The 26,214-nt window shown below is 37.4% G+C and overlaps 1 protein-coding gene across 1 annotated transcript in view; it reads right to left on the bottom strand.

Annotated features, from left to right (window-relative positions):
* The window catches only part of EFS (histone-lysine N-methyltransferase), a gene marked incomplete at its 5' end in the record, with an annotated part of 32,568 nt that extends 6,840 nt beyond the window's left edge, over positions 1-25,728 (bottom strand). The window contains 15 exons of the mRNA XM_077375767.1: positions 5,606-5,685; positions 5,811-5,890; positions 5,987-6,069; positions 6,370-6,452; positions 6,985-7,040; positions 7,326-8,082; positions 10,423-10,479; positions 14,269-14,346; positions 19,011-19,103; positions 19,425-19,541; positions 19,664-19,795; positions 20,789-20,868; positions 20,978-21,144; positions 22,416-22,656; positions 22,782-25,728. Coding sequence (XP_077231882.1) covers positions 5,606-5,685; positions 5,811-5,890; positions 5,987-6,069; positions 6,370-6,452; positions 6,985-7,040; positions 7,326-8,082; positions 10,423-10,479; positions 14,269-14,346; positions 19,011-19,103; positions 19,425-19,541; positions 19,664-19,795; positions 20,789-20,868; positions 20,978-21,144; positions 22,416-22,656; positions 22,782-25,728 — 5,051 coding nt within the window. The remainder of the gene's footprint in view (positions 1-5,605; positions 5,686-5,810; positions 5,891-5,986; positions 6,070-6,369; positions 6,453-6,984; positions 7,041-7,325; positions 8,083-10,422; positions 10,480-14,268; positions 14,347-19,010; positions 19,104-19,424; positions 19,542-19,663; positions 19,796-20,788; positions 20,869-20,977; positions 21,145-22,415; positions 22,657-22,781) is intronic.
* Positions 25,729-26,214: the final 486 nt, after the last annotated feature.

Here is a 26,214-nt window from a genome sequence, read left to right as displayed (position 1 = left end):
GAAAAAAAAAAAATTTAGGAGTCTCTACGGCGGAAAACAACAACAACAATTCTCTATCTTGCTTAACTCTACAGACCAAACATGTTTCTCTTGATTTTTATTTTAAAATAAGGAAAAAAAAAAGGAAAAATATTTTTCTGGAATGTAGCCAAACGAGCACGTGGCTTTTGAGAGAAGCGGTCACGGGAATATTGGATGTCGGGTTTCTACAAGTTGGAGGCCTCAGCTCCTGCGAAAGCCACAGCGGATGCCTTTGAGCTTCGGCAGGAAGATGTGAAGCCAGGTTCCAAAAATCTAATTCCCAAACAAGCTTCGGCATGAAGCTGGGTTTCAAGAAGCTAGAAGCCCTCGAAGACAGCAGCCAAAAGCCAAAAAGCAGAAGCTCGGGCTAACAATGCTCGAGAGAGGCGCATAATGAATGGATTGCAACCATTTGCAAATGATGGATGTCATTTCTACTACAAGGTGTCAGGCCTTGAACCCTTTGGTGTGATGCCTAGGGTTTTGTTGTTATGATGCAAACCATAGTTTTAAAATTCCCCCGCGTCATCATGGACTCCCCCGAATCTCCCCTTATACCTTGGCCGCGTTCAGCATTTTGGCGTCATGTTCCACGTTTGTACCTACAAAGCATGGTTTTAAATTTCCACAGAAACCGACATGAAATGCCCGAAATGTCTCCATTTCCATCCTCACCAAAACCAAAATCGTAAGTGTAATAGTCATATACTATATTAGTATGTATTATATAACAATATTTATAGGAAGTGAATGCAAAATGTGATGCATGCATTATTTATAAATATTTATATGAATTACTTCTGAAATTTGGCAGGTACTAAATTGTTTGACATGCGTAACAGTGCATGTCATTAGGTGTTTGATGTCTTTAAGCCATTAGGGATGGTTGTCTTGCTTATAAGATGATTTCTAAGTGTGTATTTGTGTTTATTCTATCATTTCCTGAAGTTTCATTTTTAAATTCTATCATTTGCATATGTTTTCATATGTTTCCTTGATTTTACAGGATTTCCACCGAAATTTCCAAACAAACCGAAATGTTCCTGTTTCCGTGGTGTCCGAAATCGAAACCCAAACCGAAATTTAAAACCTTGCTACAAAGTCAATAAAAGCTCCTTTTGACCCTTCCAAATAATGAACGAGCCAACCGAGTACTCGACCACGTTGTGCTAAATCGACTAAGATTTTCTTCGGCCGCATTTTGACCCACATCTACGTTAAGAAACTTGGATGCTAACATATCTATCATCATTACTCAATTGATCTTAAATACTTCTTTACTTTTAGCTTTGTTTTCCCTGATCATAGATCTTATCTTTTCTCCATTGTTCTTCTATTTGTCTTCAAGTTAATCGATTTTCTCATCCATTCTTACATTCATCTATGATTTTAGATATTCATCTCCAACCACATGGTCGTGTAAGATCTAAACAGTTCCTATACCCTATTGTGTCTGTATCATATACTTAACTTATGTTTCATCTTGTATGCATATTAGATATCCCAAAACTGTTAAAACTGAGTTAGTTACTACCTATTCTATTGCAATTATCAGTTCTGTCTTAAATGTGATCATAGAAATGTCTCATCTTATTTGCATATTAGATATCCCGAATCTGTTAGCACTTAGTTAGCTCCTACCTATTGTATTACAACGGTAAGTTTTTTCTTAAATGTGATTATATAAATATCTGAGATTCCAATCTGATCATATAAATATCTGAGATTCCCCTTACTAGCTGCCTTCCCCTTTGGTCCTGCAACAAAAACCCTCCAAAAACCAAAAAATCTAAACCAGGTACAGGACATAAAACTAATGTTACTATTCATCTTTGGTTCCATCACAAATAAAAAGTCTGAATTTAGAGATGCACTGTCCACAAGTTGCTTTGTAAATAGACTGAAGGAAAACATTAGACAAGAAATAAAAAAAATTGATTTGGCCTGCACTAATAGGATGAACTTATGCACAAAATAATCAAAATAAATTAGCAATCAAAGAGAAAAACAGGGTATACAAATTCCATGTAATGCTCACTTATTTTAAGTGAAATGGCTTACTCCAATAAAAAAGTGAGTATGCTACATTTGTGATATAGCTACATTTGTGATATAGCATACTCATATTTTTAAGTTAGGGCTATCATGTTTGCACAGCTTAAGATTTTTGGAATTTAGTCCACGGTTTGAAGGAGGTGGTATATTTTTTAAGTGGGATTTTGCCATCTCTTTTAAGTGTGTAGTTTATAGAGATTTTTGTAAGTTGGATTTTGGATCTCTTCTAAGTGTAATATAGAAATATGTACGAATCTTTCATTAGGGGTGTTACGGGAATTATTCAATTCAACCTTAAGTGAAGTGGAATTTGGCATTTATGTTGTATGACTTGAGTTGCAGAGGTTAAAGCTGTAACTCAGGGTAGGATCTTTCCTAATGAAAATCTCATCGTTGACTCCCCCGAGTCGAATCACTTCCTTGGTCGTGTTCTTGTCCGACTCCGTGTTTTGCCCAACAAAGTCAATCAAAAATCTTTTTATCAAGCTATAACTATGTCAACCAAGCACCACAGCCGCATCAAACGAGTACCCGACCGCGTCTTGAAGAGTCGGCTAGGATTTGCTTTTGCCATGTTTTGACCAGCATCCGCATTTTGAAACACTGCTTTCGGGTTTATATTGGGAAAAAAGCTGGGAAAATAGAATATTTAAAATATATCAAAACGTATAACTTTAGGAAATAAAAAATATATCATAAAATTATCGTGATAATTTTCCCAGTAAATGGTAAAAATGAAAACATCGCAAAAAAAATTTAAAATCTCGGGATCATTTCGGGATTTTGTCGTTTTATCAAAATAACAATAAAATTGCAATATTTTGAAAAAGTCGGCATATTTGTAACCAAGGTTTTACATGTCAGTTTCGGCCACCACTGAAACCGGTTTCGGTGGAAATTTCGGTTTTTTTTATAATTTCCAGCAAAATGTATAAAACTTCGGTGGAAATCTTTAACGTTTCAATAGAAATTTTGTAAATAAGGATGAAAAAATGAAATCCAAATTTCGAGGAAATTGTGTAAAAATCCGATTCAATGTACTTTCAGTTTCAATCCAAACCGAAACTGAAATATTTGGGTCGAAATTTCGATTTCGGCCGAAATTTAAAACTATGTTTGTAACAATGCTAGTTGAATCGGGCATGTTAGTAGGTGTTTGATGATTTTAAACCATTACGGATGGTTGTCTTGCTTATGTGATGGTTTCTAAGAGTGTATTTGTACTTGTTCTAGCATTTCCTGAAGTTTCATTTTTAGATTCTATCATTTGCATATGCTTCCATACGTTTCCATGATTTTACAGGTTTTCCACCAAAATTTCCAATCGAAACCAAAACCAAAACCTTGCCGAAAAGCTGCTAATCTAGTGATCATGTTAATGACAGAAAATTTACATCATCTGACTTACCTATTGGCTAATCTCGTTAAATCAATCTTACAAGAATAGAAGAATGTTACTTTCCATCTAAACACTGACTTGGATGGGATGGCAATACATGGCCTTTTTTGGCTACACTTTTCTCTGGAATACATTTATCTGTATTTTAACAGCATAGATCTATCAGCTCCAACTAGTTGGAGACCCGTGCGTTGCACGGGAACAAAAAACAAAAGAACAAAAGAAAACAAAGAAAACAAAGAAAAACAAACAAATAAAGTTTCATAAAGAAAACTCATGATTAATCTGAACCGTTCATTTTTTCTGACTCCATTTTGATCTTCAATGTCCCAAGCTAACCATCCAAAAAAACCTTTATGCTTTGTCGGTCTGTATGAGATCTAAATATCTAATTCAAGACCAATAAATTGAATGGCTCAGATCGATCACATGAGGTTGTTTCTTTAAGGAGTATGGCCGTCAGTTGTGCAGTTTTTATATGGTGTGGGACTGTGGATGGGTGAAGTCCAGTCTTTTCAAAAAGTACAGTGGGGCCCAATTTAAAGGATGATCCAAACCGTTCATTTGTCGAGCCCAATTTAAAGTATTTTTTTTTGTAATCTACTCGGCAAAAAGAAACTCAACTCCTTGAATCTACCCAACATATTCAACAACCTTCTAGGCATAAGATACCACATGATTCAAAATTCTTTAAATTCTAAAACCAAAGCGGCATATTCTCAGCAAGGTCTTGAAAGTGATAGCTAGAATCTAAAAATGAAAGAGTCTAGCCGGATTGTCATCAAGTCCTTATTATTAAACAATGTAGAAGGAGAATCCACCTGAGAAATATCAACAACCTCAATATGCCTGATAGAGCATGTGGTATTTATTTACTAAATAGAGCAAAATTCAGAATGGTAAAATCCAACATAAAAAAGGAAACAAATACGTACGTTTCTTATTCTTCTAAATCGATTTCTCTCGCCCATTGAATAACTTCATGATCTATGGAATGAAGGAGATGTAGAAGAAGAAGAGGAAAGTAGATAGGGAGCAAAAAATATTACATACAGAATACATAATACCCATTTCAAAGGAAACTCGGAATAACAAATAAAGAAAACCTAAAATCCATAGCAAAAATCATGGCAACCAGAAAATATAGCAAGGGTAAATAGGTACCTTGCGACACACTTCTGCTTCGAGGGTTATCGATGCAGGCCCGAATCTAGTTTTACAGTTCGGAGGGGAGGGATTTTGGAGAGAGAGTACGTTTTGGATTTCGGAGAGAGAGAAAGAGTGACAGTACGTTTTGGGAAGGGATCTAGAGAAATCGATTAGGGAGTATACCTATTGGAAAGGAGTCTGGAGAAACGTTTTAGGAGTGGTCCACAAAAATCGATTTAATTGGAAGGAATAATTTGTTCTTTTTTTTATGTCGTGGGAAATCTTAGGTGCCACTTTTATAGTTAGAGATGAGAGAGATTTTCTCATCTATTTTCTTTAAAACGTAACTAATAGGGAGAGAGATTATAGGAGATTTAATTGGAATTCCTTTTCAATTTAGAGAAGGAGAGATTTTAGGGAGAGGGAGAGATTCTAGGGAGAATTTGATAGAGGAAGAGATTTCAGGGGAGTCCGCATAGAGATATACGCTGAAGTAGCGTGTATAGGAGGGGTGCCATTTCGATTGTTTTTGGAAATTCCGCATATAGCTATACGCTGAAGTAGCGTGTATAGAGGGGTGACACATGTCAGCACCACGTTGTGCAACATTCAGTTTTACTTATATATAATTAGATATGTGGGGTGAATTGAATTTTTTTCTTTTTTGTGGGGGGGTGGTGGTAAAAGGACAGAACCTCCAGTTACCTATTTGGACTGGATTTTAGTCCAACCAAAAGTACAAATACATTTAAAAAAGATACATGATTAAATTGAAGGCCGAATATAAAATTCATTAAAGTTAGCTAGATATATTTCCTTAATTAAAAGCTAATCAGCTCAGAAGTTTGAGGAAGTGTTACCATAGCTGATGCCAGCTAAAATAAAAGCAAGACGAAATTGAAACACGCATAAAATATATAGTCTTGATAAAATACAAGCAAGATAAATAGAAAACAAAGATAAAATAGATGGTCTACTAACCTTTCCATTCCAGTACAAGGAGGTGCTGTATTAATGTGATCTAAGGTAAGGACTTCCTTCATTGCAAGGAACTCTAACACCTGCACCAAAGAAAAATTACTTGGACTAAGGTAAGGACTTCCTTCATTGCAAGGGACAAAACATTATAGCATTCCACAACATGGTGAACAGCCAAAAAAAGAATTACAAGTTCAAATTCACAGACCTTCAGAAGTTTTCGGATGACGGGAATTTTGTTGAAATTCCTCCGATTCTGCTTCATTATGTTGTGTAGCATTTGCAAACCTAAACAGCAATGAAGCAACCATGCTTTTTATGCCATCCAAACTAAACTGTATTAATTGGTGAAAAAGAAACAATGAGAGACAGCCAACAATATACCATTCTTGTTTATTATATCAACCAAGACCATTCGCGATTTTGTTTTCAGAAGTGCATCAAGAACCAAAGAAAGATCCCGTGTGCTGCAAAAGGAAAGGAAATGAAATGGTTCAGAACAAACCTACCAACTACAATAGACATGATTATAACCATGGATTTAAATTTTGGTTTCAGTTTCGTTTTCGGTTTCGGACCCTACTAAACCGAAATATTTTTTCAAATTTGTCATTTCGGCCAAAATGACCAAATTTCGGCCGAATTCAAAACGAAATCCGAAATTTCGGATTTCGGACAAAATTTAAAATAATGATTATAACATTTACTGGACTAAGCACCAGATAAATATATAAATAGGATTATTTAAACAAGCAGCAAGATATTACCTTTGAAATGCCTCGCAATTGGCATTATTGTCTCCCGCAGCTGCAGTGACAAACAAAAGCTTTAAGTAGCCTTTAGCAGCATCCTGTTGAGAAACAAGATAGAGTACAAATACTGTCAAAGATTCAATGTATCTCAGTGAAGAAGAGCTAAAACTATATGCAAGCGCAAGAAATGTTTATTTTGAAGAAAGTTGTCCCTTATTAGTATAAGCATGGCCATCAAATCAAATGATTTATGGATTTATAAAAGAATAAACCACTAAAGAAAAGACTCCAAAGGATTAAAAAACTAGAAAGCGCCAATAATTGACCAAACAGAATAAAATTTCTTTAGATTGCATTGGAAGATAAATAAGCAAGCTGATACTTGATCCAAATGCATACTCCTTAAAAAATTAAGCAGTCAATGAAAAATCCTATGAAAAGAGGCCACCAATTGATGAAGGAAAATAAGTTTCCAGGATCATCAATCCTATCTTAATCGTAGAAATTACACTGAACTTACAATAAAAAAAAGCGAAGAGGGTATCACGTCAACATAGTAAACATATCAGAAAACCAAAGACCACCTCTCGAAAAAACAAGCCTTATTGTATGAAAGTAGCCAAAACTTACTTTTCGTTTGCTAATTCCCCCATCAGCATCTAGCAGCTCATTGAGTTTCTCTACAACTGCAAGTATCCAAACAACAAACTGTGAGATGGGAATTGTAAGCATGGTTTTAAATTTCGGCCGTAATACCAAAATTTCGGCCGAAACCGAAATCTGAAATCCGAAATTGTGATTGGAAAATGTGACTTTTTAAGTTTTTTTCCAAAATTTCAGTACATTAATGAAATTTGCTTTTTTTTACCGAATTTCAGCTGAAATTTTGGTTTCGATTATGTCCAAAACCGAAATTTAAATCCTTAATTGTAAGTCATGCTCTAACCAGACCAAATCACAAAAAATTTTACCTCCCTCAAAACGACCACTGCTAGTGCCTTCCACCATCTTTTTGGGCTTGCTGGCCATCACCTGATTGGCCCTAAACCTGCCCTTTTTAATTGAACCAGATGGAAGAGATGATTTCACACGCTGGCATGGTTTTGATACGTTTGGCTTATCCATATCAGTTTTACAGATAGCCTTGCTACTATCTGCTGCAGAACCAGATAAGGGTTCATTCATAATGTTTACAATTTCTAAAGAAGTCTCTAATGGTTGCACAGTACCAAATGATTTGTTCATGGTGTCTTCCGTCTGTAAGGAAATGTCTAACTGTTCAACAGAAGGTGAGGATTTTCCCACACTCTCTTCTATTTGTAGAGAAACCCCTGACGGTTTAAAAGTGGGAGAGGATTTGCTTATACTGTCTTTTGCTTGTAAAGAAATCTCTAGTTGCTGAACAACCGGTGAAGATTTGCACATACTATCTTGAGTTTCTAAAGAAACCTCTAATTGCTGAACAGTAGGGGAAGTTTTGCTGTTGTATGTGGTTTCTAAGGAAATCTCTTCATGTCGCACAGAGATTTCCAAGGAAATCTCTTCACCACCTTCGTTAATCATTACAGGTTCCGGATAGTCTTCATCGGAATCACCTTGGACAATGACTTCAGTTTTTGAGGGATCGCCACCAATATAACCCCGGCATTCAGAAGAACCACAGACACATTTTTTCGCAGCAGCTCCAAATACTCGCACGTAGTTGTAGTCAAATGTTACCTCTTCACCCTGCCACAATGAAAAAACTCAAATTTTGCACATCATATAAGAAATATTTGCAAATAACAAGCGTATGACAGAGAAGAAGAGCACCATGCTGAACTATAGTACATGAAAACATATAAATGGCATGGGAGAACAATGACTAAAAACAGAGAAAACATGACAATAAAAGCCTTCAATCAAAACCTGATTTGAACGTATCTTGTTATTGAAAAATGTATTTTATTTAATGTAAAAAAAATGTATTTCAAAATAAAATATATGCAATCATAATTTTCATGAAGTTGAACCCTGTTGTGGCACAAAGCACTACCATTTCCCATTACCCTTTCCAAGAACCATAGATTTAAGTGTCTGTTTTGGTATGCGTTTCAGTCATCATGGAAACAAAACATTTCAGTTTCAGCTGGAAATTTCAGTGGAAATCTTGTAAAATAGTAAAAACATATGCAAATATTTTTATTTTTTATTTTTTTGAAAAAAAATTAAATCTTTCTCTTTGAGTTCAATCTCCCCAAAAAAAAACGTATGCAAATAATAATAAAAATAAGTTGAAACTTCAGGACATGGTAGAATAAGTGCATATCACACCTAAAAACCACGACATAAAAAAAGCAACCACCCATAATGGTTTTTTTTTTTGGAATGATAACCATCCATAATGGTTTAACAACATAAAAAACCTACTGACATTCGCTGTCACTATGTTTGGAACACTATAGTGCATTATCAAAATATGGCAGTGCTAAATGAATAGACAATTATAATTTGTAGAAGGGAACTGATAGATATTTTGTTATATGTATTACAGACAATTACATATCTGATAAACATTTTCATTTGTAATATTTCTATTCACTTCACCATATTTTGATAATGACACCACTCTTCATTTTATAGCCTTTGATAGCAAGTTAAAAAAAGAGTAAAATGAAAAGAGTTTTCATTAGTAAATATGGCAATGCCGATATTACTATTAGTCCTTTTTATAAAGCCTAAGAGATAGGGATTACGGGTTAGGCTATCTTTTCTCTGCCCTTTACCAAATGACAAACAGAACGTGGGTTTCTGATCGAAGAAGAAGAAGAAGAAAGGGCTACCATGCTGGTTTTTTGCAGTGATTACAAACACTTGATGGCGGCTTGTGGTGTGAGGAGCGAAAAGATGATGCTCATGATGATGGGAGATCCGACAAATCACAAAAGTGAGAGGACGATGGAGACGGAGAAGAACAATTGAATAATGCAAGGCAACGACCTTATAGGCATCATTTGAGGTATTTCTTTTTGATTATTTTATTTATAACTTTTTTGTTTTTTAAGAAAAACTCAACGGTATAATGATCACATGCACCGTAAAGCGAAGCTTTTTTGTTCACGGGCACCATAATTGAATAGAAACATTGAATTGTAACAATACAAACTCACTTCAAATGTCAGCAAACCAAGTATCACATAAAAGAACAAAACACTGAGCTGATTGTAATCCCGGTAAAAAAATAATATATAAAGACTTAAAATGTCAGCAAGCCAAGTGTCAAGTAAAAGAACAAAACACTGAGCTGATTGTCATTCCAGAAAAAAAAAATTAAAGAAATCAAACGAGTCATATCTGAAAAGAAAACAAAAATCAAATAGTTAACCTCGGGACGAGACAATAAGCAGGGATTGGCAATATTTTCTAACTAACGAGATTCCAATGTTTTATATAGCAATATATCAGGTTGCCGAGAGGTATCAACACATAATGATAGCCATAGACACTGTTATACTTTATAGGGGAGAACTACCCATTTTATAATTATACATTGCTTAACGAAAAAACATATAAAAGAATAAAGGGCATTTCACAGTCCCTTGGAGGCTTTCAATAATATTAGTTTAGATCTATTACATCATAACTAACACCCCAAAAAGAAACTTCTCTATGTAGTCATCCTCTTAGTCCCATAAAGTAAAGGCAAGGTTTAAAATTTCGGTTTCTGACATAGCTGAAACCGAAATTTCAGCCGAAATTTGGTTTAAAAAAGCAAATTTCAAACTTGCACCGAAATTTAGCTAATTACGGCCGAAATTTTGGAAAAAAATTGGATTTTGGCCGAGATTTCGGATTTAGGTGATTTCGGTGTCGGTCCAAACCGAAAACCGAAATTTCAGTCCGGCCGAAATTTAAAACCATGAGTAAAGGTATGAACATCAACTGTCAAAATCTATTTGGACGAATAAGGGATACAAGGGGCATATAAAATAGGTCAAGAGACGCCCCAGCACCATCAGCAATTAGCATGGATTTGAAATGAAGAACCAATAAGTAGTAACAATCTATGCAAAGCATCAACAGAATTACCTTCTTAATATCCCTTATTGCAAATAGTCCAATACAAACTTCTCCATTCACCATCCACTGCACTTCAAAAGGATGATAGTAGTCAAGAGAAATGTAACGATGTAGAATATATATATATATATATATATATATATATATATATATATATATATATATATATATAGAGAGAGAGAGAGAGAGAGAGAGAGAGAACGGTTCCTACACATATGTGTAGAGAGTTCTCTACACACTAGCTTAAAATACAGTGGGGGCCCACATTGTTTGGGTGATCCAAGCCATCCATTTTAAAGGCCCTCACATAGATAGGGTGTCTACAAAAAATCAGATCCATAGGATCATCCCAACCCTACGATTTGTGGAGGTAAAATGGATGTCTTTAAACCTTCACAAATTAGTCCATTTTTTGCCTCCACAGTTCGAATGGTTAGGATGATCCTATGGATCTGATTTTTTGTGGACACCCTATCTATGTGAGGGCCTTAAAAATGAATGGTTTGGATCACCCAAATAATGTGGCCCCCACTGTATTTTAAGTTTGTGTGTGTGTGTGTGTGTGTATATATATATATATGAGAAAACGGTTCCTACACACTTGTGTAGATAAGTTATCTACTCACTAGCTTAAAATACAGTGGGGGCCACATTGTTTGGGTGATCTAAACCATTCATTTGAAAGGACCTCACATAGATAAGGTGTCCACAAAAAATCAGATCCATAGGATCATCCCAACCCTACGATTTATGGAGGTAAAATGGACGTGTATAAACCTTCACAAATTAGTCCATTTTTTGCCACCACGGTTCAAATGGTTAGGATGATCCTATGGAACTGATTTTTTGTGGACACCCTATCTATGAGAGGGCCTTTCAAATGAATGGTTTGGATCACCCAAACAAAGTGGGCCCCACTGTATTTTAAGCTAGTGTGTAGATAACTTATCTACACAAGTGTGCAGGAACCACTTTCTCATATATATATGGCAATAAGCTAGCAGAAATTAAGCCAAAAAAGAAAAATGTAAATACCATAAAATAATCCCTTACACATGAAAAATGGTCCCATTTGAATAGGGCATAACAATATTTTGTAAAATAAACACAAATATATGAGGATAGCTTGCATCAATCAAAACTAATTCTCCAAGAAGTTTTTAATGTTAAACACAGTAAGAAAAATCACATCAAATGATACATGGGAGGAAACCTAGAATAACTGAGCATATATCTCAAAATATAGATATGAGTTCCCAATTTCAGCTCTAAACACTCAAAAGTTATTGTGGATGCTACAAAACAAACTAGTAATTGCATCCCAACAGTTAGTGGATCACATCGGACAGTTAGCATATCCATTCTTTCCTTAATGAACCTTTCAAGTGATAATGTCCTGCAACACATTTTGTTAGTTTTTTGTCAATCCAATGGGTCCTATGGGCAACCTCTGCGAATAACTTGATACACGCCAAAGGCCCTACATGCATATATCTCAAAATATAGATATGAGTTCCAAATTTCAGCTCTAAACACTCAAACGATATAGTGGGTGCTACAAAACAAACTAGTAATTGCATCCCAACAGTTAGTGGATCACATGGGACAGTTAGCATATCCATTCCTTCCTTAACGAACCCTTCAAGTGATAATGTCCTGCAACACATTTTGTTAGTTTTTTGTCAATCCAATGGGTCCTATGGGCAACCTCTGCAAATAACTTGATACACGCCAAAGGCCCTACATGCTGGACTTTTATTACATTGTACTAGCCAATCTAGTATACACAGAAAATGCCAGCTTTATTATACCTACATTACCAAATAAAATAACTAAAGCAAAGACAATCTCACTCTCATCATTAGAGAAAGCATCCCAAAAAAGCCCGCACATGCCGTGCTACATTTACTACGACAATCAAATTAGAGTTCCAATCAATTGTGACCTGGTGGGTTCGAGTCACGAAAAGGTTGCTCCATTGTGACCTTGTGGTCACAGGTTCAAGTCACAGAAACAGCCTCTCTGCAAAGCAGGCGTAAGGCTGCGTACATCTAGCCCTCCCAGACCCCGCAATGGTGGGAGCCTCGTGCACTGGGCCACCCTTTAATCAAATTAGAGTTCCAATCGATCTAAAGTTGGAGGGCTTCAAGCAACTCTTGATTTACAATTGGATCTTCTTCTTCATCTTCGTCTTCTTTTCTTTTCTGTTCTACTACTCCACTATTCAACATAGTACCAAAGTAGTTCTAGATCCAAATGAGTCTAGATCTCTTGTTCCTACAACCAAACAACAAGGGATCTTAGAAAAAACGTGCCTTAGCAGATCCTCACATCAGTTCATACTTCATACGACTAACATATAGTCGTATGAGACATCTCTCATCCGATCTATGAGAAATAGTGAGGTTTGAATAGATTATATCCTATAGGTATTTCCTATGAACTTTAATTAATTTTGCAATTGACTTTGGGAGGAGTTTGTGAAGATTTGGAGATATGGGGCTACAATAGCTGGTTGGGCAACACAGTTCTAACCAACAGGGATGGGGACCATGATGGTGAGAGCCAAGATCTGGGACGGTGACAGCAAATGTGGAGAGGAGAAAAAAGGCGAGAAAAACATCAAACGAAAGGGGATTTCAAATAAAATCTATCGGAGTGGAATTCAAATCCTTGGAATTAGGCTGAAAACGGAGTTGAGATCCCCTGGGATTTCACCAAATCCTATTCCGTCCATCCCTTTCTGTACCCCAAATGGAAGATTTGGATTTGGGGGCGCAAATCCAACTGCTCTCCCCCCACCCACCACCACCACCACCACAAATCCCTCATCCAAATGCGCCCTATTAGAATACAAATGGAATCAAGAGTTACTACAAGAATTTTATAACCAAGTGCAACCAGAGAAGAACCACCCAAAGGAGTCGCATGATATATTTGAGGTACAAGAGAGGTTCCCATGTAAATATTCTACCAGTGGGACACACACATTACCACTCTAGGGGCACTAAACTGCCCATCAGTACCAGTGCACCACCAATTGAAAACTAAAATCATTAACTTCAGAAATTTCAGATAAAAAACATACCACTTTAAGGGAAGTGCTCATCAGTATCACCAAAAGATCTCAATCCAGCAACGTCAAATCAAAAACAAACTAAGGAAGAGTCTAACACTTATGAATTGATTAGCAGTTTCGCACTCAAACCATACGAACCCTCGAGCAACAACTGAAAACATAATATGAACTCATTTCAGCTATGATTTGGCCGACACTTTGAATTTATTGCCGACACACGTGTTGACACTCCTTTAGACACTTTTAAGTGTACAGCTAGAAGTGCCAGTAACTTTATATGTATGTATGTGTATGAGTGTGACTATTTCTAGATTTTTAGGGGTTTCCATGTTAGATACCTCATATCCGTGTCGAAACTCGGCACACATATCCGTGTCCACAAATCATGATTATATGTACTTTCTATTTTAGGCATGTCCCCGTTTCTAAATTTTGGGAGTTCGCCGTGTCCGACACTCCATGTCCATGTCGACACGCGACGCTCGTGTCAGTGTCCACAAATTTTCAAATCAAATGAAAACTTCAGAAAAATAAATTGGTATTTTACTAAAAAGCAGGTGCAAATTAGAAAATTGGCACGAAAACAATATGAACTCATCTCAGTAATTTCAAATTCAATGAAAACTTCAGAAAAGATATATTCCTATTTTACTTAAAAGCAGTTGCATATCATCAAATCATCACGTAATCCCCATTCAATAGATCTTCACAGTAGAAACTCATGTCTGTGTGTGTATAGGAAACAAAAGGGCTTTCTCTCAAAGAAAAACTTTCACCTTTTCTGTTCGGCAATTAGGGTCACAACTATGATTGATGAATCTGCCCAAATTTCCTTTAGCGCATGCATCTATTACCTGAAAACAAGTCAAACAATGTAGATATATACATTAAAAAATAATATCATTTCAAAATATATATATATATATATATATATATATATATATATATATATATGAGGAAACTGTTGGTGAGCTTAAGCTCACCAAACTTATGTACATATATATATATCAAAAGTAGTGAGACACCAGAAGACTAACATTCAAACATAAATTTTTGATTAGAAGCCAATTTTGGTTGCTTCTTTTCTGGTTTCCTCTCAATTTCGGTTGCTTCTTTTTTCTGGTGTCCTTTCTTACCGCACAAAGAAAAAAGGTATGAAAATTCTTAAGTTCAATTCCAGATTTAATGTGAGGAAAAATCACTAAGGGGCCGTTTGGATACCCGGATTTTAGAATCCATCAATCCAGGTTTTAGTTTGAAAACAGTGTAAAAGAGGGTTCATGATGGAGGTGTTGTCTGCTGTCCGGACAGTGTTTCTTGGATTTTAAGAAATCTAGATTTAGAAATCTCTCCCGCATGCTGAGATTTCTAAAACCTGGAAACATGGGATGATCTGCTACTCTCTTGCTGACGGAAAGAAGGGCAAGAAATCGAAAAACGACGGCTGGGCCGCTTCTTCTCGTCACTATTATACTTTGTAGAAATCCTGGATTCTAAAATCCGCATATCCAAATGGCCCCTAAATGTTATAGGTGGCTAATCAAGTTAAAAAGCTCCGATGAAGGTTAACAAACTCTATGAAAGGAAATTCTAGATTTGTCAACTTCAAACAATTTATCTTTCCATCATGTCAATAGGAAAGCTAAGTTGGAGGCAGGTTTTGTGGCAGAAAGGGTGGAAAGGGTGCAGTTATCCAACATTTTGACTAACTTGGTCACATCGCTTTCTCTTTTGTAAAATTCTTTCTTTAATAAGTTTTTTTTTTTATGACATAGGGTATCCCCACCCCAGCGTATAGAATATGTATATATAATATCTCTCTCTCTCTCTCTCTCTCTCTCTCTCTCTCTCTCTCTCTCTCTCTCTCTCTCTATATATATATATATATATATATATATATATATATATATATATCTGTGTGTGTACATAGAATCATTAACCGAAACTGACACAAAATGACCGAAATGTTTCTGCTTCCATCCCCGCCGAAACCGAAATGGCCAAAATGCGTAAACCAAAATCGTAAATGTAATCATAGTTTGAAAACTTCCCCATGCCATCGTCGACTCACCGGAGTAGACTACCTTTTACCTTGAACGTGTTCTGGTCTGAGTCCGCATTTTTTTTTTTCGAATGGCAGGTCTGAGTCCGCATATTGCCGTACAAAGTCGATCAAAGCTCCTTAGACTCTCCCGAGTTATGACCGCATCAACCACATACTCAGACGCTTCAACCACGTACTCAACCACGTCACACCGAGTTGACTAGGAATTACTTTGGCCGCATTTTGGCCCGCATCCACAGTTTCTAACACTGAGTAATACTGGTATATTATATTAGCATGTATCTATTACCTAATTAGATTTATATGAATCTCATACAAAATGTGGTGCATGTATTGCATATAATTCTTATATGAATTACATGTGAAATTTGGTATGTACTAAATTATCTGACATGGACATGAGTGACAGTGCCTGTCACTAGGTGGTCAATGTTTTTAAACCATCATAGATGGTTGTCTTGCGTATATGATGGTTTTTTTATGTGTATTTATACTTATTCTAACATTTCCTCAAGTTTCATCTTTAAATTCTATCATTTGTATATGTTTCCATATGTTACATTGATTTCACAGGATTTCCACTGAAATTTCCAACTGAAACCAAAACGTTTTCATACCCGTGGCGACCGAAACCGAAAGCAAAATTTAATACCTGGACTTCGACATACTTGAAAACATTGATTCCACTTGGACAAACATCCAATTTGAAGAGAGTTTATGGACCTAATAGGAATCAAAAGGTGCTAAAAATGTACTAGAGGAGGTCCATAGATGCAAGGGGATCGAATTCCTGAAAGGCCACACTCGTTTGACAGGAAGATGAAGGTGGACAGTATCGTTGAAGAAAGGGTGTCGTTATCAATTTGGGGCATCAAGTTACTTAGGATGCTATTATCAAAAGTGATCCATGTGTTTCTGACACTTAAGCCACTTAAGTGCACATGGGCCCACTATCTATTTTAGTTGGAGATTTTGTAAGGAACCCTAATTAAGTTGTGTTGGTTTTGTTATTCGAGTCATCTTAGGATTATTAGTTTAACCATTGTCATATTATGATTAGGAGTTTGTCATAATAGGATTAGCAGTTATTTTTCTTTATAAATATGTAAGGCCTATGGCCCCTAAACCATCCTTGAGCCCCGCTGCTACCCCCCTTTCCAGTACCGATACAGACTCATTAAAGACCCTGTAAACCTGCAGCAGTCCTTCCCATTGACTTCCTGTCATTTTAAACACTCCCAAACCAGCAGAAGTTCATTTAAGTGAAGCGTTCCACCATTATACCTGCAGCCATTCACCCTCCAGCCTTTAATCCAGTAAGAAATCCTTCCCCTTACATTTTTAATCCCAGAAGTCACTCCTTAAGGCCTTAGATCCCCTCAGACCACAACCTTTTAGATCCCAAATCCCAATCCTTATAACCCAGTATCCTTAAATTATAACCCTGCCCAACTTTGTCTTATCTTAAGATTCAACCTGACACTCTGCTCACATCCCTATGAGTCACTTTCTTGTCCAATTTACATATCAGGTGCCCTCTCTCTCTCTCTCTCTCTCTCTCTCTCTCTCTCTCTCTCTCTCTCTCTCTCTCTGATTTTAATTAACCTCCTTTCTGCCTATTTTCATCCTACACCTTCAAAGAACATCACATCAGAGACCGTCCGGCACTGGGACCTCACTTAATGGTTTCAACATTACAACAATATTTTATACTCATATACTATGGGAGCAAAGTCCCTAACAAGAAATGCGCCAACATTAATGTAATTAAACACATTTTGAGTTTAGGGTTAGTGATGCAGATAATAGGCCAATAAGTGTCATATTTGCCTATTAAGATTTTATTTACATGTTATTTAGTTTCTATGATTTTATTTCCATATTTTAGTTTTAGAGATTTTATTTTCCATTTTCCATGGAATTTTATTTCAGTTGCCTGTATATAGGCCTTATGTATTAGAGATTATTAACTTTGATGATTATTGAATAAGATTGATTGGGTTCTTCCCTCTACAGGTTTCTTCTCCTCTCTTCCCCGATTCTTCTCTTCTTCTCCCTAAAATTCCTCTATTCTTCTCTTCTCCCCTAAGTTCTTCTTCTTCCCCTATTCTTCTTCTATTCTCTTCTTCCCCTACTCTTCTTCTATTCTTCTCTTTCTTTTCTCTTTTTCTTCCCTTTCTTCTATTTCTCTTCCCGATCCTACATCAGTTTGGGGTTTTGGTACCCCCCCCCACCCACAAACAACTCACAGTTTCTATTTTTTCTGAGCTTTTTTGCATCAACTTAGTGAACCTTCCCTTCATCAGACATATCTCACTTCAAACATATATTTAAAAATTATGCATGCAGATTTCACAAATTCATGAAATTCTGTTCTTGAAATATATAATAATTGATTTTATGAAAGTACGGAGATTCCTTCACTTCCCAATCATAACCAGAAAGAATCCTTCAGCACACTCAAATTCATTAAGTTTTAATCTTGAAATGTATAAACATAGATTTTGAACACATTATGGAGATTGCTTCACTTCCACAATCATAGCCAGAATGAATACTGTACAATGTAGCACATTCAATAATGTTTCCAGGTGCCCAATCTCTCCATAGAATGAGACAAATGTGTATACTCCACCAACTATTTGAGATATTTTATTCCCAAAAGTATGGTGCATTTTAACTCTGAAACACTCATAACCTATACCTAAGAGCTTGATTACTACCATTCAAAAAAAAAAAGAGCTTGATTAATAGCCTATCGGACAAATCATCTCAGATCAGTGCAACCTATTGGACAAATCATTTAGAGCAGATATTTGATAATATATGATAATGGTGCTAGCGGAGATTTGCATGATATGATATCGCTGATCACCAAGCAAACATAGGTACAAACCTCAAATTTTATGTTGGAGCTCTCCAAGTAAATAAATAGTTTACCCTCTCTCTCTCTCTCTCTCTCTCTCTCTCTCTCTCTCTCTCTCTCTCTCTCTCTCTCTCTCTCTCTCTCTCTCTCTCTATATATATATATATATATATATATATATATATATATATATATATATATATATATATATATTATGCATCCGTCGCATTTTTCCCCAACAAAAAAATCTAGTTGTGCCTAATCAGCTACAAAGCTTCCACTAGGTTTTGACAGATAAGTATGTGCAGAGAAATAAGCTCAAATATTCCTAAAATAGTGAGAATGATATCAATGTGTAGTGAAGACCCATGATGTGCCTATATGCTTTAAAGCGTTTAAAACACATTGATCTAAGATTAAGGACAAGTATACACCTCAAGTGTTTATCACCACATTTTTGTAAGAATGATGAGCATTCAAATATGTATAAAAAAAGAAAAAATCGTTTTATTATATCCAATACATAAGGAACCCTGCTTAAGAAATATGATGTAGTTAGTTAGGAACCAAGGAACAGGATGCCATACCTCACTACCATTCAATGTCATGAAGTAGAAATGCTTTTGACCTCTAGAAGCATAATCTTTCTGTCGGTCTTCATAAGCATGTAAATCAAGTACCTGGTTGGACAATAGTAACTAGAGTAAGAATTTTTTAAAAAAAACAGTAATCTCAACAAACAAACAAAAAAGTAACTAGAGTAAGAATTTAGATTGGCAGCAGACATCTAAACATGATAATCACAATGGTTGACATCGGAAGAGCGAAAGCATAAAATTTACAGAATAATTGAAACAGAAATTCATTTCAAAAAAATAATTGAAACATAAATTTTAAAAAGACATCAATCATCTTAAAGTTCACTTAAATTTTTCAAAATTACATAAACTGGGCCCAAGTGAATTAAGTTGTCGATGATAATTAAATAACTTCCAATTTACCTCTCCAACATATTCAATAAGAAATTGCCCTTGAGAAACCCTTTCCAGTAACTGCAGCCCATGTCCTTTCCTTCCACAGCGGAACCACTTAAAATTGGCATACTTGCGTTTCTGGAACTGAAAGCAGAAATTTCCTTGGAAGTTAAAGAAGACAATTGGGCGCAAGGCATTTCATTAATATATGTGTGTGTCTGTGACCCAATCCAAAAGTAAAGGTAATAGCCTAATAAGTAATTGACCTGCTGGTTTGAACAGAGGTCTCCACATGGACAGGTCCCTTGAACACATTCTATGTTAAGCATCCGGTTCAGGCATTCATCTCCACAGCCCAAACGGCCATCTAAAGGTGGCTTGCAGTGGCAAACCATTATCTGGTTGAAATAAATAAAAAAACAATCATAGAAAAAATAATGCTTAATTTTATTTAAAAAGGTAATGGTTGAAATAAATTAAAAAAATCATAGAAAAATTAATGTTTAATTTTATTTTAAAAGGCTGCACTGGTACGCGAAACCGAGAGAATCACGGAATAATTAAGTCCAATGGAAGTGCATGCGAAACAATTGTATCATATGGATAATAAAGTAATTTGAAGAAAGGAGATAAAAAAAAATAGCATAGTATATAATTGAAGTTGCAACAAAACAGAGAATCTAGCTAAACCAAGTTAGTCAATATATCTGATAAAATACAATTGTATCATATGGGTAGTCAACTAATTTAAAGAAAAAATGTAAAGAGACAGAATAGAGCATAACAAAAAGTTGGAAGGAAAGTGAAGATGTAGCTAAACAAGGGAGTCAAGCTAACTAATATAGCCTAGGCAACTAACTCCCTTGGAGCCTAGGCGACAGACCAATGAATAAGGGAGGGAGAAATTTGAATAAAAAACCATTAAGAATGAAACAGACATGCAACTCGGATAAAGAAAGTGACATTTCATAGAGCAGTAGCAAATAGAGACTAATTTTTTAATTTTTTTGGGAATGGTAGCCAATTTTATTGCAAGAAAAAGAAGGACCGAGATGGTCGATACAAGAGCAATAAGAAAATAAAAGGAAAAATATGCAGGATAATATACAGGCAAGAAAGCTCAAGGAGGAAGGGAATCAAACAGCGTCAAATCAAGCTTAGAAACCCCTTCCCTAGCAAGGTTATTGGCCATCCCATTAGCGGGCCGGCGAATGTGGTGGAAAACAATAGTAGAAGATCCCTCCCAGACTTGCATTTCGAGACTAATATTTTACCATAAATTTGTCTGAACATTTTTGTATCTACCCAAAAATGATACAGATGGATATAAAACAAAACTTATAACAATTCCATGTCCCACGACTCAATGTAATGAGTTCAAAATTTCATACCTCATCAATGGTTTGAGTTTTACGACTACGGTGCAAAAACAAGTTGGACTTGATGAGTCTCCATGAAGCCTGCTGTGGAGCTGCATAGCAACAAAGAAAAGTGTAGAATACAAGAAAGAGGTAGAATGAATCCGAAGAAAATCCATTATATAGTATAGATTTCAAGCTCCACTTGTGCAAACCAAATACCTGTCAACTGCCTGTGTCCAAGACCTTTAGGATTTGGTCGTGCAGCAGAAGAGTCCTCCTCACAGGAGGCATCTGATATTTCCAATTCTTCATTGATCTGCGCATTTGACTTCTCTTGAGGTATCAAGCAATCACCAAATGCCTTGTCTGTGTTATCCTTACAAGTCCTTTTAAGATATTAAACATAAAAATAATCAAATAAGGACATCATCAAGATTTCAATCAAGAAATTAAGAAGTGGAAGCCACTAGACAGGACCTTACAATTCTAGAAACACAAAGTAAAATCAAAAGAAGAAAAAGGTGTCGTGTCACACCACAAACATAATTCAATCAGGTATCTATGCATTAAAATAAAGTAAAATATTTCTTATGAGAAACATTTTAGCTTAGACCATCAACAGTGCCAGATAAAACCCGCACACCAAACAAATGCCATGAACAAATAAGAAATCAAGCATGTGATCCTGAATTTCATGGAGAAAGGACAACAAAAAATGAGAAGACGAAGTGGTTGACCCTGAAAGCAAAATATTTTTCATGAGGCAAATATCCTAGGTTTTAGAGTGGTAAAGAGCATCTTCTAGTGAGGGGAGATCATGGGTTAAGAGCATCTTCTAATGAGGGGAGATCACGGGCAATGATCCCCCTTTTTTCAGATTTCATCGTGCTTGAATCGATTACGAAGGATTCAGCCCGTTCAGATTTCATCGTGATTGAAAGATGATATATTTATAAGGAGTTCATATTCTAGAAAATGAGAAGATCTCAGTGGGTCACAGGATCTGCTCCAAAAGAAAGTCAGAAACAAGCTTAAGTTTGATGGCTGTAGTGAGGGGAATTCCAGTAGAATCTAGACAGTAGCATCACTTTCAAACACAGTCTCGCTCACCGGTTCCATGGTTTAGAATTCCTGCGTAGGAAACAGATGCAACAAATAGAGCTACCAGAGGCCTCCTTATGGGCCTTAGCTTAGCAAAACCCTACCCCACATGCAAGCTACTCATAAAGGCAATTGCAATAAAATAATCTTTTAGGCTAATTAGAGAAAAGCCCATATATCAACATAGCACAAACATTAGACATTATAAAAATAAATTTTGTTCCCTTAGATATCACATGCACCCGAAGTAGAAAACTTCACAGCAGATAGCTAATTTGGGGGCAGCTTGGTCATTTTACAATGATCTTTTTCATTTTTGTTGCTACATGGCCATCAAGTTCGGTTCTGATCTTTCTGTCACGTTGCTTTACTTTGTCTTACAAAACCTAATACTTCTATTTATATTTATGTCCCTTATAAATCTTTTGCTTTCCCCCTAACACAATAAATATAACAATAGTAGTAATAGCATTACTTAAGGTGATTATATGCTCGTGGATAAGGGTAACTAAGAAGAAAAAGGTAAAATATGAATCATGACAATGGAAGTGTTTACCATTTGCAATTTGTTTCATCTATTTCATCTGCAAGCACAGCTGATATACACCGCCACTTATGGCAATCATCACACCGGACCCATGCGAGCCGTGGTTTAGGACACTGTACCTCCAAGCCATGATTGGATTTCTCTAATGGCGGCTCGTAGCCGATGGAACTAAGTACGCCCTCCGAAGAAACTCGGTTGCCAGCAGTTCTTTCAAGATCCCGGAACATGTCATTTCCTACAATATCAATGGCTGCAAAATAAGGATGAATTTCAGTTTAACTTAACTCAATTTACAAGGTAACAAATGATGGAAGAGTAAAAACAATTATAAAGTATCTGAGACAAAAGTAACTGTTGTGCAAGAGGAGAACTAACTGCTTAATTCAGCTGATCCGCTCGATGAAGAATCCTTCGCGCTCCCTGTGAGGAAACTAGAGCCGCCACCTGTTTCCCAGCCACTAACAAATGAGATGCATTCCTCCTTGTAAACAACATGGTCCGGGAGTTCCGTCCCCTCAACTTTTGTCTTACTATGTGACTTCCCTATGCCTTCTTTTCTCTGCCCATGAGCATTTCCTCTCCTGCTCCTAGCTAAATCAGGTGCTTCTGATCTGCATTTGCGTCCTCCAACTGTGGATTTCTTAGAAAGCTTATGCCCCTTAACGGTTGGCACGCCCTCCAACATCCACGATTTTGACTCAGTCGTCCCAACATCCCGCTGAGAGGATGAACGAGTTTCCAACCCAGTATCTTGCTCCAAAGTTTCTCGGCAGGGGTCTATTTCAGCCATTTCTGACAATGGCAGTTTCATAGAGCTTCCAAAAGCTTGGTCCAGAAAAATAGTTTCCAACCCAGTTTCTTGCCCTCCGACTTTACTGCTTGTAGTGTCTAGGCCAACCCCAACTTTTCGTGCAAGTCTACGTTTAGTTGATTTTCTAGCTTTGTTCAAGTTTCCTGTACGAAGATGTTTTTCTTCAGCAGAAAAGCATCCCGCAACGAGATGGTGATTTTCTTTAACTTCACGAGTTTTCTTCCCTTTACTGGTGCTAGTACGCTGAATAGTTGTAGGGGGAACATCCACAGAAGCAATAACAACTTTGGATGGGTCCAAAACAGTATCCTGCGAGACGCTTTGAACTCTGAATTCTGGAACAATTACACTTTGGCCCATTACTTTAGAATCTGAAGAAGCCTCCCGGCATCTTGAAACCCCAGGGCAATCACTCGAGGTATTTTCAGTCACCGTGTCTTGCGTCACTGTGCTCTCCAAGTCCTTATCCCCTTGCTGTCCATCTCGAGGAGAATTATCCATAGACATGACTGGCTTTTCTGAGTTGCGATCAAGAAATGAGAACTGGCCAATGCCACACCCATCTGCCCCCAGTTTATATTCAAATCCATTAGCTGTTTTCAATATTTCCATATCAGTCCGGCAATCTGATTCCGGTGAACCATCATTGACGACAGTTTGTACGGAGGCTGAAGAATCAACAACCTCGAGAATCTTAGCTTCCACACTTCTTTGACCCCCTTCTCCCTCCATATTAACCTTTGAACGAATGTGGTTAGTGGTAGCACGACGTTTTCCTTTAGACCCGCGTGAACTTACACCATTCCGAACCTTCTGCCGCCTTGCCCTACCTAAGCCACCACCCCTAGCCTTTCTCAACCCCTGCTTCTGAGCTTGAGCTAACTGAGGATCACATTTTCCATCATTCCACTCAAAAACATGCATAAGATTCCCTAATGCTCCCCAAATAGAAGAGCGTGCTGGTTTGCACAGACGGCTTCTTTTTCCTCTTGCTTTGCTTGAGGATATACCTGATATGCTATCAAACGCTTGCCAGCGAGCCTTTCTCGCTCTAGTCACCCGGACAGAATCGCTGGAATGCACAAAATTGGTATGATCAGAAATAGAAACACATTTGGCTTTAACTTCATCCATTCTTCCACCATCTGTAGGTTGAGAAGAATCAATCAGGCTACTACAACAAGCTGGAGTACCACCAACCGGACGCATTTCCTTGAAATCTGGTGTGGACAGGCCTTTGGAGGAGCCAAGTTCCACAACATCAAATTTATGAGAAGATTGTGGCAAGGAAGATTCCTCCACCACACCATAACAACCCTCTGCCGGTGAATTATGTGATATTTGGAGCCTCTCTTCCTCAACAATGAGTTTAAAACCAGGTACATTTTCCTCCACGGGACCAACGAAACATGTTTCCGTCTCCTTATTGTGTGATGCTGTGGGGTCTCCCAAGCAACCATTCTCATATGGTAGTTCTTTGTTTTCTAAACCCAATCCTTGGGTGATTCCAAAACTGAAAAACTGGTTCTTCTCAGCATCACCCTCTCTAAAGCTAAGCCCATGTAAGCTCTTTTCTGTTTGCTCCAATCCCGAGATAAGCCTGTTTCCACCTCCATCCTCTTCCACCACACAATAAAAATCTTCTGCCAGTGAATTATGTGATATATTGGGTCTCTCTTCTCCAACAATGCCCTGAAGTCCAGCTACAGTTTCCAACACGGAGCCAATGAAAAAGGTCTCATTTTCCTCATTCAGCAATGCCGCAGGGTCCCCCAAGCAACCATCCTCATCTAGTGGCACTCCTTTTTCTAAACAGAGTTCTTGGGCGCTTCTCAGACTGAAAAATCGGTTCCCCTCAGCACCACAATCCACACGAGTAAGCTCGCATTCACTCCTTACCGTTTGATCCAATACTAAGTGAAGCCCATTTCCGCCTCCATCCTCTTTCACCACACCAGAAAAACCTTCTGCCGGTGAATTATGTGATATCTGGGGTCTCTCTTCACCAACAATGCCCTGAAATCCAGCTACCGTTTCCTCCACAAAGGTCTCCTTATCCTCATTCAGCGATAGCACAGGGTCTTCCAAGCAACCATCCTCATATAGTGGCCCACCATTTTCTAAAAAGGGCCCTAGGGTGCTTCTCAGACTCAAAAACTGGTTCCACTCAGCATCACCCTCCGCATAGCTAAGCCCGCATTCACTCCTTCCCGTTTGATCCAATACTGGGCAAAGCCCATTTCCGCCTCCATGCTCTTCAACCACCCCCTTCCTCCCAAGAATCAATGGCCCTGCCTTATCCTTTTCTGTCACAGGCCCCCCTAAGAAACCTTCTTCATCAGGGGGTCCGGCATTTCCTAAAAACCGTCCTCGATTGCTCTCCAAACCGAAAATATGGTCCTCAGCACCACCCTCTTTACAGCAAACCCTGCATTCGCTTTGTGGGGCGTGCTCTGATGCCGAAAGAAGCAAGACCCCACCCCCATCCACCCCCTCCACACTCTCCACCACATTCCTCCCAACAATTAACGGCTCCGATTCATTCTCAAAAATACGGTCCTCAGCATCACCCTTTTTACAGCAATCACTCTCTTTACAGCAAACCCCGTATTCGCTTTGTAGGGCTTGCTTCGAAAGAAGCATGCCCCCGCCCCCATCCACATCCTCCACACTCTCCATCACATTTCCCCCAACAATCAGCGGCTCGGATTCATTCTCAAAAAAACTAGCAATGCAACCGCTTTTTTGGACTCCAATCCTGGCCACACTATTACCAAAAGCCTCCCCTCCCAATGGTAACAAGCAATGAGATTCCAAATTCAAGCCAGGAAGAGATTCATCAACTAAAGTTGATGCTAAACCCCCGTAAGAATTCATCTCCGAGAATCAAAAAACATTCTTACCAAAACAAAAGGAAAAAAAAGTATAGCCTGTTTCCAAGAATCCAACACAATGCCCCTAAACCAGAAGCGAGAAACACAGATTTCCACAACCCTA

This window comes from Tasmannia lanceolata, unplaced genomic scaffold (genome assembly GCF_043159265.1).
Source record: "Tasmannia lanceolata isolate RefF3 unplaced genomic scaffold, GAP_Taslan_0.1 ptg000054l, whole genome shotgun sequence".
NCBI lineage: Eukaryota > Viridiplantae > Streptophyta > Magnoliopsida > Canellales > Winteraceae > Tasmannia > Tasmannia lanceolata.
This window is presented reverse-complemented; position numbering and strand designations above follow the sequence as displayed.